This window comes from Diabrotica undecimpunctata, chromosome 8 (assembly GCF_040954645.1).
Source record: "Diabrotica undecimpunctata isolate CICGRU chromosome 8, icDiaUnde3, whole genome shotgun sequence".
NCBI classification, from domain to species: Eukaryota; Metazoa; Arthropoda; class Insecta; order Coleoptera; family Chrysomelidae; genus Diabrotica; species Diabrotica undecimpunctata.
This window is the reverse complement of record NC_092810.1, coordinates 58,531,385-58,545,265: the sequence shown is the minus strand read 5'-3', so window position 1 is coordinate 58,545,265 and position 13,881 is coordinate 58,531,385. Positions and strand designations below refer to the sequence as shown.

Here is a 13,881-nt window from a genome sequence, read left to right as displayed (position 1 = left end):
TCTTTACACTTTTCTTAGTGTAGAATAAGTAAAATATTCACTAATATCTAGTTTGCTCGGGATAGCCGACTTAATGGCGCCACAGCCTCTTAAATAGTTTTCACACCTAAATACAAGAGGGGTAATCTACACTTTTACGCACCAAGTATTATTTTATTAGTTCGTTCTCACAGATCGCCCTTGAGGCATCGCATTTTAAAACACTCTCAATTCACGTATAAAATATACGCCGAAATCGGTCATTTTTCTCATAAATACGGTTTTCTCTTTTACGTGCGATAAAGAAAGAATTATTTGATACTGTATAGTCAGCTAGAGCCGTGTTGAGGCTTCTCTACTCTAAAAATAAGTTAATTATAAGTCGATAAACTAAAGGTGATTTTATTTCTCTGGAGTTATATTTGCTCACATTAACAATCCTTATCCTTCAACGGTCACTGAAGAACCAAACCTATGGAGATACATCCATTCACAAGTCCTTTGAAGTAAGGCTTGGAATCAAAAGATTTCCAACCCTCGAATGTAGGTAGCCAGTTACAAGGCCCCCACAAAGAAATTAACAACAAGAATATACCACCAATAGTGTTGAACATTTTAAAATTATTTTTAGTTCTAAACATATTTTGTTTATAATAATTTTCAATATACTTTATATACAACTAATTAAAATTGATATCTGATAATATATGATACAGATCAGTATATAAAACTGTTTGTATGGGAAAAAAATTGCTTTTAGTATTTTCCTTACGTTTTCATCATATTTTTTCGAGTTTAAGCGAAACGAAAAATGTAAATAGACGTGAAGCTTGTGAAACAGCACTTAATGTGTAAATGAACTACTGTAAAGGTAGAGTCGTGTAAAATATTTTGTATAAGAGTATAATGGATCTGTTTGTATGGGAAAATAAAACCGTAGCTTCTACTTTTTTCCTTATAATTTCAAATTTTCTCATCTATTAGACCTTACTAAGACTTCAAATAAATATGTCAAAACCAAAATTAGCCAAATCGATTCAGTCGTTCTCAATTTATTAGATATAAAAAAAAGTTATAAAAACATAAAAAACATAAAATGCGTTAAAGATTGTTAAAGATCATTTTATGATATTTTATAACTATGTGAATCAAATGAACTAAAACTTTAGAGGCGTATAAAACATTTTAAATTGAACACCTCTGAAATTGTTCTAAAAAAAATATTATTATACAAAAATTATGCGAAAATGTATAACTAATGTAAGGAGTGGAAACGCAATGCATCGCTTGCGTGCCAACTTTTCTATATCTAATTCAGCCTTCAGCAATCGCCGATATAGGCGATGCCACATATGTGGCATACATTTGCACTTAACTTTTTTGCTTTTTAAGTTACCGGTGTTTGTGATAAAAAGTATTAAAGATACATTATTTTACCAAAAAAAAAGGTATACTTGTTAATAACTTCAAAACTCAATAGTTTTCGAGATAATCGCATTTTACAAATCAACTACATAATTCAGATTTAACGCAATTACTCCAGGCAAAGAAAGAAAATTAGACAAAAACATCAATACTTCTGAATTTTGGTATAAAATCTCTTCAATAAAGTTAATAGTTAACGAAATATTAAATAAATTAAATAAATTAGCATGATAGAATAGTAGGATTTGACAAAATAACAGAATAATTGGATTTTACATCAAACATTTTACGTTTTGTATTAAATTAAAGTCATAATCAAAATATTTTATTAATAAACCAAATTAAGAAATAGTTAAACTTAATAACATTAAACTTTTTGTCAAAGTAAGTGTTCGATATGTCCACCATTTTCTTTAATTCATTTGTCAATACATTCCATAAAAGATCGTCTCATATTAAATAGCACCATTGGTTCTGAAGAAACTGCTGCAGTATTAATACCATTTCTCTAGCTCATTGCAACCTTACTATTTTGTATTGGTAGGTTAGTTTAGGAACATGTAGCGGTCTTCTACGATACAAATTTACCATTTACCGCATTTAGTCTGCGTGTTATTGTTTGCCGTGAAATATTCAGTCCTTAAAGCCTAGAAATTTCTCTGGATATACTTGTAGATTCCAGACGATTTCTACGAGCTATCAATGTTATTTGCCGGTCTTTTGCTGCTGTTGTACATCGACTTCTACTACCTCTGGGACAATCCTTGGCGTCATTTGTATCTTGGATTTTTTTTTTAATTTTCGATACAGCACTCTGAGTAACATCAACAATATTCGCGATATAACTTTGACTAAAGCCGTGTTGTAACATATCAATTACTCTAGATCTGTCAAAATGAGATATCACATTTCTAGGCATTTTTAAACGGCTCAATTCAAATTTAAACAAAGATTGAAATAATGTGTAAATACGCTAATCAGTTGAATGCGACCAAAATCATACAAAAACGATTCAAATTTGTTATCATTTTTATTTAAAAACGCTCTGGAATAAATATCAACAACAGTTTTAAAACCACCAGACGCGTAGATATATTATATATACCTATTCCAAACTTTTGGACATGTGTGTATGTTAACAATAGACAGACAAATAGGTATTTTATAGTTTAAATGCAAGAAACAAATATTTTTTAAAAATTTGCTTTAACGTATTACAATTTTGTATATACAATAGATAGATTTTCTTCTTCTTCTCTGCCTTTATTTATCTACAATAATATATATATATATATATATATATATATATATATATATATATATATATATATATATATATATAACTCTATTTTTTTAAACATGCATTCTGTAATGTTTATTACTTTTAAAATACTTCTTTTTCTCTTCTTAGTAAGTTGTCTTCTTCTCCAGTAAGTTGTCGTTCCATCGTTTTCGTGGTCTTCCTACTGATCGTCTTCCTATTGGGGAACCGTCTCTTGTCGTCTTTACTACTCTATTTGTTGTCATTCGGTTTATATGATCATTCCATTCTACTCTTCTATTTCTTACCCAAACCTTGATGTTCTAAACCTTGCATCTGCGTGGTATATCTACACTTTTAGCTCTGGTCCATAGTGTTTTACCATCAATTTGGTGTTTTTATCTCTGCTATTTCTAACATTCTTTTTGTACTTTCTGTGTCAGGTCGTGTTTTCGCCGCGTATGTCATAATTGGTCTGATGACTGTTAAATTCTGTCTTTCATTTCTTTCCCGCTCTTTTTATTTCTCCATATTGTTTTATTCGGGCAACCTGCGATTCTTTTTGCTCTATTTATTAGATCTTCCACTTCTGTTTCGAGCTTTCCGTAGCTAGATAATGTAATACCTAGATATTTAAACTCCATCACTTGTTCTATTATCTGACCTTCCCGGTCCAATTTACATATTAGTAAATTTGTTGTTATAACCATGCATTTTGTGTTTTATTTTTTGGGAAATTAACATGTTAAATTTTCTGGTGGTTATAATTAATTGGTGCAGCATACGTTGTAAATCATCTTCACTTTGAGAGAGTAGTATTGCGTCATCTGCATTATTTTAAGTTTTCCTCCCATTTTATCATTTTTTAGTTCTTACTTTTTTTATTATTTCATCCATAATAATGTTGAACAATAAGGTGTACCTAAGGTATAAGTAATCAACCTGCTCTTCTATCTACGTTTACGTATTGAGGAGAATATTTACAGGAACAATATTATTGTATTCCCGTTTTACCGTATTCAATATTTTAGGCAAATTACTTCAAAGCAACACAATATTGTAGAGAACAAGGAATGCAATTACTAAGTATATCCAATCACCTTGAAAATGAAAAACTTGGAAAATTTATTGGCGATAAAGGTAACATATTTCCTCAACTATTATATATAATTTCAATTTAAAATAGCTCGGAATAACAACATTATCACTATTTTGGCTAAAGTGAGAGACTAGCCTCCTCCACCAATTTTTTTCATAAGATTTAATTAATAAATTCTTGAATGAACAAGATAATAGTGAATTGTTAAGATAGTACTGAAGCTATCTTGTGGCATTTTAATGCTATCTACTATGTTTAATGGAAAATAACCACAATTTCAGCTGAAAATACATTATATAGTTCTCAAAGTACAAGTTAATTAAAGTATTTTCCTGGTAACACAAAAGATTTTTTTAATAATTTGGTTGTCTCTGCCTTATTCATATGTTCAATCCTGGCATATTAAATATTTTAAAGTATACGGCTTTAAATATCGTCAATGTTATGAGGTGCGTTTCTGATACGACTTAATATTATTTACAACTCACTTGAGATCTTAGGCATAACTGCTGACAAGTATGCGGCGATATTGTATCCTCTTAGGGCCGGTTTCACCAACGACAAATAGCAGTCTATTCAATGAATAAAGTTATTCGACCAATAAAACTGACATATCTGCGTTTCACCAACGTCAAATAAGACTTATTCTATGAATAAACTCCAAATAAGTTATTAGTCCAATATCGGCCAAATAAATATTTATTCTTCGAATAAGTTGACAGCTAACCTCACTTTAATATCAATAATAAAGAAAATTCATTAATTTAACTTGAAACCCCCCTAGTCAGTCGAATTTGTACCACCGAAGGAAACTGAATTAAATAAAACTTTTAAAGTCACATTTATGTATTTTAATATAAAACTAATTTTTTTGTTATTGTTCTGAAGCTATTTTCTTGTGGCATTTTAAATTAATTACTATTTAAATGGGAATAAGCCACAATTAAAGGTTAAAATACGTTTATTGACGTTTCAATTTCCACTTCGGAAATCGTTCTCAAAATACAAACATTAGTAAATTAAACAAATTTTGTTTTTCGTTACTTAGTGAAAAATTCTTCTAATAATTTAATTTTATCTGACTCATCTATATTGACAATTCAGACATACATTATACATTTTAAGGTAGACGACTTTAAAATGATATTGCCAATATTGTTGAGTTGCGTTCCTGGGACGACTTTACTTATAAGATAGTTCATTCGATTACATGAAATCAACTTTAACTTGAGAATATCCGTCAGAAAAGATCATAACATGTAATTCATCTTTAAAAAGACAAATACATGCCATGATGACATAAATTATGTTAAATTATGTCATATATAATTTAATTATGCTTAATGAGACCAATTGTGTCGCGAATTCCTCGGAAGAATGTAGTAGGATCTGGTTACCCATATTGAAAGAGGAAGTTATTAAAAGGAAAATACCAGTATTGGTAAGTCAGTAACATTAAGAGAATACATCATTTATGTTTTTTAAATAACAAACATATAAAATCGGAATTTGGTGTTTATTGAAGGTAAACTAAATGCACGATCAAATACTTACCATGTCGGGATAGTATTATGAGGTTTTTTCCTGGTTTTTCCCTCATAATTTACTATGGAATCACTAACAGGAGAATTTTACTGTCATCATGGCATGTATTTGTCTTTTTAAAGACGAATTACATGTTATGATCTTTTCTGACGGATATTCTTAAGTTAAAGTTGATTTCATGTAATCGAATGAACTATCTTATAAGTAAAGTCGTCCCAGGAACGCAACTCAACAATATTGGCAATATCATTTTAAAGTCGTCTACTTTAAAATGTATAATGTATGTCTGAATTGTCAATATAGATGAGTCAGATAATATTAAATTATTAGAAGAATTTTTCACTAAGTAACGAAAAACAAAATTTGTTTAATTTACTAATGTTTGTATTTTGAGAACGATTTCCGAAGTGGAAATTGAAACGTCAATAAACGTATTTTAACCTTTAATTGTGGCTTATTCCCATTTAAATAGTAATTAATTTTTTTGTAGTAGAAATTTAATTTTGTATTGTTTCGAACCAGGAGTCTCTTGCGAAAATTAACCGTAGGACATTCCTAACGTAATATTTGGCGACCATCACAGGACTTATATACGGGTGTGCTTAAAAGTTAGTTATTTTCGCTTATTTTAGTGCAAACATTTTTTAGGCGAATAATTTTGCTGTTGTCGTGAGGCTCGGCCACAGTTAACCTTTTAAAGCGAAAAATGGAGTCCGATAAAAAACGCAGAACGGTGCTTCGTAGTGCATTTACGAAAGTTGCTACTGTTTTGGACAGTTTGTTAGCTGAACCGGTGGACACTCGATCCTGGCAGAAAATTAGCGTAAGGTGGGAACTTTTACAAGTAAAGTACAATGAGCTTTGTGAAGTGGAAAGTGCGGTACTTGAAATTATATTGGAAAAAGCTTCCGAAGAAGATTAAATCAGTGAGATGGAGGCAAAAGATAAATATAGTGCAAGATACTTTGAACATAAGTACAAATATGATGACAGAACAGGTTCAGTAAGTTCAGAGTCATCAAGTATAAAAGGTAAGCGCAAATTTAAATTACCTCCAATCGAGTTCAAGAAATTTAATGGAGACTTGAGATTGGCTTCCTTTTTGGTCGCAGTTCAAAGTAGTGCATCACGATCCATCAATTAATTTGACTGATAAGACAACTTATTTGAGACAAGCCACTGTAGAGTCTAGTAAGGCCAGACGATTAGTGGAGAGTTTTCCTGCAGTAACCGACAATTACTCAAAAAATATTCAAAGTTTGCAGTCTAGGTTTGGCAGAGAGGATCTCCAGATTGAAGTTTATATTAGAGAGCTCTTAAAGTTAATTTTGAGTCGAGTTTCTAGTAGTTCTTGAAATATTTCTGCTCTTTATGATATGATTGATAGTCAACTTCGTTCACTTAAGACCTTAGGCATAACTGCTGACAAGTATGCGGCGATATTGTATCCTCTTAGTGAGTCGAATTTGTACCACTGAAGAAAACTGAATTAAATAAATTTTGTAAAGTCACATTTGTGTATTTTAATACAAAAGTAATTTTTTTGTAATAGAAATTTAATTTTGTATTTTTTCTAACCAGGAGTCTCTTGCGAAAATTAACCGTAGGACATTCCTAACGTAATAATTGAAGGTCTCTAACATGATTAGCATAAAAAATTGTTTTGAATATATTGTTAATAGTTTTATATCCTTCAGAACTTTATGCGATAAGTAAAGAATTGCACACAACAACATAAATCTTAACTTTAAATGTTGGTTATCACTGAATCTTATTTCATGTTCTTGAATTTCATTATGAAATTTTCTGTCGTTTTTTATCATTAGTATATGTAATTTCTTTAACTTTTTCTACTTTTTTTAATGAATCTTACTCAATGTATTTAGGTATTGGACTTTCTGTTGAAGGGTCTTGTTTAAAGCATTTATTTTTCTAAAATCTTTTCCCATATAGTAAGTAAAGTAAGAACATACTTAAATTATTAACTTCTTTCTGTGAACCGGCAGCTTGGGACCTTTTTAATGGTTTTTCATTTTTGTTTGAAGAAAAATGACGCAAACAGTATTTAATTTCTTTATAATTTTCCTTTAAAGATGTCACAGCCTCGGAACAAGCAGACACCTGATGTCACAACATAGGCTTAAAGCTCAAGTGTTTTGTAATGAATTCCAGTCATGTGTAGAACTTGAAAAAGTATATACAATTTCTGAATGATATTTAAAAAAGCAAATTTTCATTCTCCATAAAAATTTCGGCAGCAGCTATGAAATGGTCAAAAAAAATATAATAATTTATTCCAATTTTATCGGAGTCCCTTATATTAACCGGCATATTAAACGCATTATCATAACGCTGTCCCCGCCAGTTAGTGATGGAGTTAATGTGGTCACTGGAGTTTTCATATTCTGACAATTTTTTATATACATTTTTCCAATCATTCGACCCTTTTGTCATCGGCGTTGCTTGATTGTAAAATAATTTACAGACAATAGAATAAGTCACAATAAGTTGTTGGTTCTGCTCCTTCTTCATCCCAATGCTATGTTAATTGATTTTGGAGGATTTTTTTATATAATACTCTCGCATGGTGTCTGTTAAGTATTCTGGCTACAATGCTCATTAGTTTGAGATGATTTTAAATTTATATTTTCTCCTTGTGTTTCATCTTCACAATCGGAATTGCTTGGTTTTTCCTGCTGCTGTTTTTGCAGAATAGTTTTAGACACAAGTGATGTTTCTGGAGTTTGAGCAGGATAAATCTGTGAAAATGATAACAAATTTTGTCATTGTTTTCCATTTCCATTTGAACATTTATTGTCCAATGATCTTCTCATTTATTTTGCCACTTTATCTCGATCTGCTTTTCATTTTCTATTTTCTATATGTAATGTCGGTTTACAACGTTCTTCGACGTCTTCCGATTTCCAATTTCCATCTTATTCTATCGTTCCATAGATCGTCCTCCAGTTCTCTTTCTCTGATTTCTTTATCAACTCCTTCTCTCCAACTTCTTCTAGGCCTTCCTGGTCTCCGCCTACCTCCTGGCTGCCATTCAAGAATTTGTCTTGGTATTCTATTCTCCGGCATTCTCCTTACGTGTCCGTACCATCTGAGTTGTGTCGTTTTGATATCATCAACAATATTATGTGTAACCCCCATGATTTCTCGGACTCTCTCGTTTGTTATTCTGTCGCGTCTGGAGATTCCCACCGAGTGGCGCCAGAAGTCTATTTCTATTGCTCTACTCTGTTCTGTCTTTTAGGGGCCACACTTCGCATCCATATGTTGTGATACTTTTTATTATGGTGTTGTATATTCTTCTTTTATCTTCTTTCGAGATGTTTTTATCCCACAGTACGCTGTTCAGTAAGGCTATGCCTTTCCTTCCCTGTGTATTTCGTTCCTTAATGGCTGCATCTAATTTTCCGTCTTGAGTAATCTTTACTCCTAGGTATTTATAGTCATCGCATAGTTTGATCTCTTGATTTTTCTCTACGAGAAGGTTATGTTGATCTCCTCCGATACTCATGTACTCAGTTTTTTCCATATTCACTTACCCCACTCACTCACCCCACTCCGTAAATTCTTCTAATAGTTTTCGCATCATGTAACTCATTTTTTTTTTTCTTTTTTCACTTCCACTTAAATGTTTATTGGAACTTGTTTTAAAGACAATGCTACTACTATTACTACTACTAAGACTACTTTTAAATGACCGTTTGTGGTATTTTAGATAAAGTATATATTATTTAATTAAATAGTGTAAGGATAAATACGGGGACGTTCGTCCAACCTTGTCGACTTTATCAATCAACAATTGGGTATAATTTTATACGCGTTTTAACAATAATTATGAATACGTTTTCTTGTTAAATAAAAACAAAAATTTAGTATACAAATTAAAATTATAAACCTAATTTTCGGGCCCCAAAAATTACGGGCCTTAGGCACTTGCCTAGGTTGCTTAGGCCTTAGTCCGCCCCTGTCCAGGGCATATAAAGTAAAAAATATATAAAGAATAATAGGAAAATGTAACTTGTCTTTCACACACAATACAAAAAATCCAAAACGCTAATTTAATAATTAAATTACCTGTAACGACCTGTACATGTGAAAGATTATTTTCATCGCTGAACTAATCAAAATTCTAAATGATATCTGGATCAATGAGGAAAGTATAGAAGAATGGAAAAAGTATATAAAATATTGTAATACCAATACACAAACCAAACAAGGACCCCCACCTATGTGACTCATATAGACCTATTGTACTTATGTCATGTATACTCAAGGTTTTCGAAATTAACCGATTGGAATGGTGGTTAAAATATAACCGGCACTTTGCCAACTACACAATATGGTTTTAAAAAAGGTTTTGGCACCATAGATGCGGTGACACACTTAGTTACAGAGATACAAATAGGCTTAGCTGAAAACGAGTATAATGGAACGATATTTCTAGATGTTAAAGGTACCTACGACAATGTCAACTGGTTCATCTTACGGGAAAAAAATGATGCAATTACAAATCCCTCAAGAAGTTGCTAATACGATATGCAAATTATATATAAACAGGCAAGTAGGGCTCAGAGGACATTATGCAATTTTAGGTTTACCACAAAGATCTGTCCTTGCACCATTACTTTTTAATATATACTACTAATTTACACACCTACATATCTAAAGCAACTATTATACAATATGCCGATGATTTTGTTATTTATACACGTAGCAAACATCTCGATGAATGCATCAATCGTTTGAATTCGAGCACGAAACTCGTTTTAAGATCCATAAGTGATTTAGGGCTACAAATTTCCGCAGAAAAATCCAAAGTTATAATCTTCACCAGACATAACATGAAACCGATGCAGAAAACTACAATACATGGTATAGAATTTCCGCTTGATACCAATGTCAAATACTTAGGAATCACATTAGACAGAAAATTGACCTGGAAACTTCATATTGAACAAATAGAGACAAAATGCAATAAAGGACTAAACTTGTTAAAATCCATTATGCGAACTTGGTGGGGTGCAGGACCTCAAACAAATCTAATCTTCTATAAAGCTTACATAAGATCAATAATTAATTATGGTTGTACACTTTATGGAACAGCCAATAAAACAAATCTATGTAAGCTGGATATTATACAAAACAAATTAATCAGAATATGTCTGGAAGCAATGAAATCTACACCAGTTGAACCGTTCAGAGCTGAAGCAATCGAACCTCCATTAGAACTAAGCAGATCATTTTTAGCTGAAAAAATTATTATTAAGTCGGTAAACAAAAACTCACCGTTCATTAAGCATATATAATTTAAACGAATACGACCTAACTATGCCTTTTTGGATTCATAAAAACTCTCCTCCTATTTGTGATGGATTAAGAAACGTGACCTTAAAACCACAAACAAAGGTAGCGACCGACTACTTTGGTCACTTTATTTCCTGTGATGTGAATATACCCCTTCATTCTGAGTTAGCATCATTTATTAGTATAGTCATAAATCAAATTTTAGAGGAACGTCCAAACTACGTCACTATATACACTGATGGATCAAAAAACACCGATGGTACAGGTTGTGCTTTCGTAATACCTAAACGTATACAGAAAAAATATAAGTTAAACAAAAACACATCTATTTTCACAGCTGAGGCAATAGCAATTCTAAAAGCACTAGAGTATGTTCATCAGGAAGAGGATCAGAATGCTATAATCTTTTCCGATTCACTTTCCGTTCTTAAAATTTTAAAATCAAACTCAAACACAACCAATGACATAATTTTTAGCATCCAAGCAATACTTAAACATTTACAAGATCAAAATAAATATATAAAATTCTTCTGGGTCAAAGCACACGAAGGAATAACAAACCATGAAATTGCAGATCAAATTGCCAAAGAAAGCATAGTAATGGGGGAACAAATAAATTACGAATTAACCACAGATAAACAAATAATCATAGCAAAACAGACAATGATGAAGAAATGGTCCTATTTATGTCAAGAGTACAGCTTTACAAATCCATCACGTTATACCAGGCTTGAAACCAAATTAAGGAGAAAACCTTGGTACAATGAGTACGATTACAGTCGAAAAAGTATAACTACTATCAGCAGAATGAAGTTTGGTCACGCGTGTTATCCAGCACATTTGTTTAAAATAAAAATACTTGAGAGTGATCTTTGCGAAGTCTGTGATAAAATCGGTGACCGGGGCCACATATTTTTTGATTGTTTAAAATATAGAGCTCAATCTAATGATCTTTTCAGAAAACTTTTAAAATTAAACATTGAAAGCACATATAATATACTGCATCTTCTTGCTTTAGACAGAAAAGAAATTTACGATTGTTTGCTGTCTTTCGTCAGAACAACGAATACACAAATATAACCACCTTTGTTGATACCTGATGTCTTTCCTTAATGTATGTATACCTGTCTGTCCGAGGCCTACCTTTTATCGTTTATAAAAATGCCCTGATCGGCACCTGGGCGAGAAGAGTGTAATCCATGTGTAATCCCTGTATTGTATCTGTTTTTAAAAATTTGTGATCTAAATGTAGATCTACATCTATAAATATGTAAACGACATACTCAACAAAGGCCAGAGAGCACGAAAAAAGTTTCAATTATAATCAACGAAGTGAAAACCAAATACAAGCGCCCAAATAAAAGAGTCCGATTCAGTAAATCTAGATAGAATATTAAAGTCAACAACCACAATTTCGAAAGTATGGAAGACTTTAAATATCTTGGAACAATAATCGCAGTTGGTAATAATGCCACTGAAGGAATTAAGAGCATAATACAAGCTTTAGACCTATTTTAATGTATGGATGCGACAATGACTAAAACAAATAAGAAAGGACTCCAAGTATTGATAGATAATTGATATAGATTAAGCACATCCATAGATAAAAATGAATAACATTTAATGCAAATCGTACGAACTGAAATAAGAAAAGAGATCAGTTATTATAAATTCACATACATACATTATTTAAATTCACTTATTTACATAATGGAAATTGTCAACATTGCCGAATTCTAATGAGCAAAATTTACTATTGGACACAAATCTGCGTATATTGTCATATTGTATATTGTATATTGTATATTATCAATAACGGCGTATATTGTTGAAAAATTACTGTTATTTGCTTTGCTAAATCTTCTTTCCATAGTGAATTAAGTGAAGATACTTATGTTGTAAGATAAAAAAACAAAACAATGAAGTATGTCGCACTATCTCAACCTTTTCTGATTAACTGCCTAATTTTGTGGCATTTATTTCCTCTAAATATTTTGTAAATAAATAACTATTGATTGACGGTAATTAAGTTGAAACTTTTATTTTATTTAATATGATTTTACTATATTTACAACAAACAAATAGTGATGGTACAGCTGGTTCCTAAAAAAACTGATACGACTCTTAAAGCGTATTTTGTAGAAAATTGAGCAGTTGAGCAGAGCTCGTACGTAGGAACAGTAACGTGGCCGTCGTTTGAGGGGTCGGTAGTCGGTATGGGGGCTACTAGAAGGGAGACGAGTCCATAAGTCGCACTGATCAACGGGTTGCGTTCCTAGTATCCGCGATTAGCTTATCTGGGACCACTCTGCTTTTGTTCCGCATAACCTCTGCAGGATTTGCAGGTTCTATACGATCAGTCCCAATCTGGGCGTGCGCCTGTGAAACGTGCCTGTAGCTGGAGATGAGTGGTAGATTAGTAGGCCCCTCGGCGGCACCTGTCAAACGTGCTTGGTGGTCCGTTATTCCACTAGCGTGCAACTGTGGCAACTATTGCAACACAGGTACTGTAGGGAGGGTGGAGTGCCACGATGTGGCTATCGTGCCACCCTCACTGGAGACGGACTCTCGGGGGCATTTTATTCTATCAGAATAGGATAGACCTCCTGTAGGAAGTTGGCAATACCCTATATGCACCTACTCTACCCAAACGGTAGCGTATTGGGTCGTCCACCACCAGGGGTCCCTGGCTTTTACCACTCGGGGAGGGAATCTTCGTTATATATTTTTGTTGACACGGATTCCTTGATGTGTAAGGGGCTAAGGTTTTATTGGGATTCCTTGGCTTTCATCGTCATCGCGAGACGCGTGTGGGGGATCTGCGGCTAGGCCAGAAAATCGCGTGTTTAAGATCATAGTGCTCCGGGAAATGCAATCCAAGTAGTGATGCCGCCAACCAGCGACTCCCTAACAGGATGGGTCTGAGTACAGGTGTAACCGGAAAAGGAGGAAACGGAAGTGTTGTTAGTAAGATGAAAAGTTCTGAAGTTGACCACTCCGTCTCGTAAAATAGTACAATCGAAGTTTGTGGACTGGGGGGCTCACACCCCATTTGCAAATACTGATTCTGATTACAGAATGATGAACGATTAAACCCTATGCGGTCGAACGCAATGACGGATAAAGTGACGTACAAGTCGTTGTCATGTATTACATGCCTACTGACTGTTTGATACATGAAAGTGCACTAAGGTCGTCGTGGCCGTTTTATCAATCCAATATTTCTAACAACGTTATTTAAAATTGATAT

The 13,881-nt window shown here is 32.7% G+C and overlaps 1 protein-coding gene across 1 annotated transcript in view; it reads left to right on the top strand.

Annotated features, from left to right (window-relative positions):
* LOC140447596 (C-type lectin mosGCTL-7-like) overlaps window positions 1-13,881 on the top strand; it is a 46,572-nt gene that overhangs the window by 9,689 nt on the left and 23,002 nt on the right. The window contains exon 2 of the mRNA XM_072540343.1: window positions 3,697-3,805. Within this exon, the coding sequence (XP_072396444.1) occupies window positions 3,697-3,805 (109 nt within the window). The remainder of the gene's footprint in view (window positions 1-3,696; window positions 3,806-13,881) is intronic.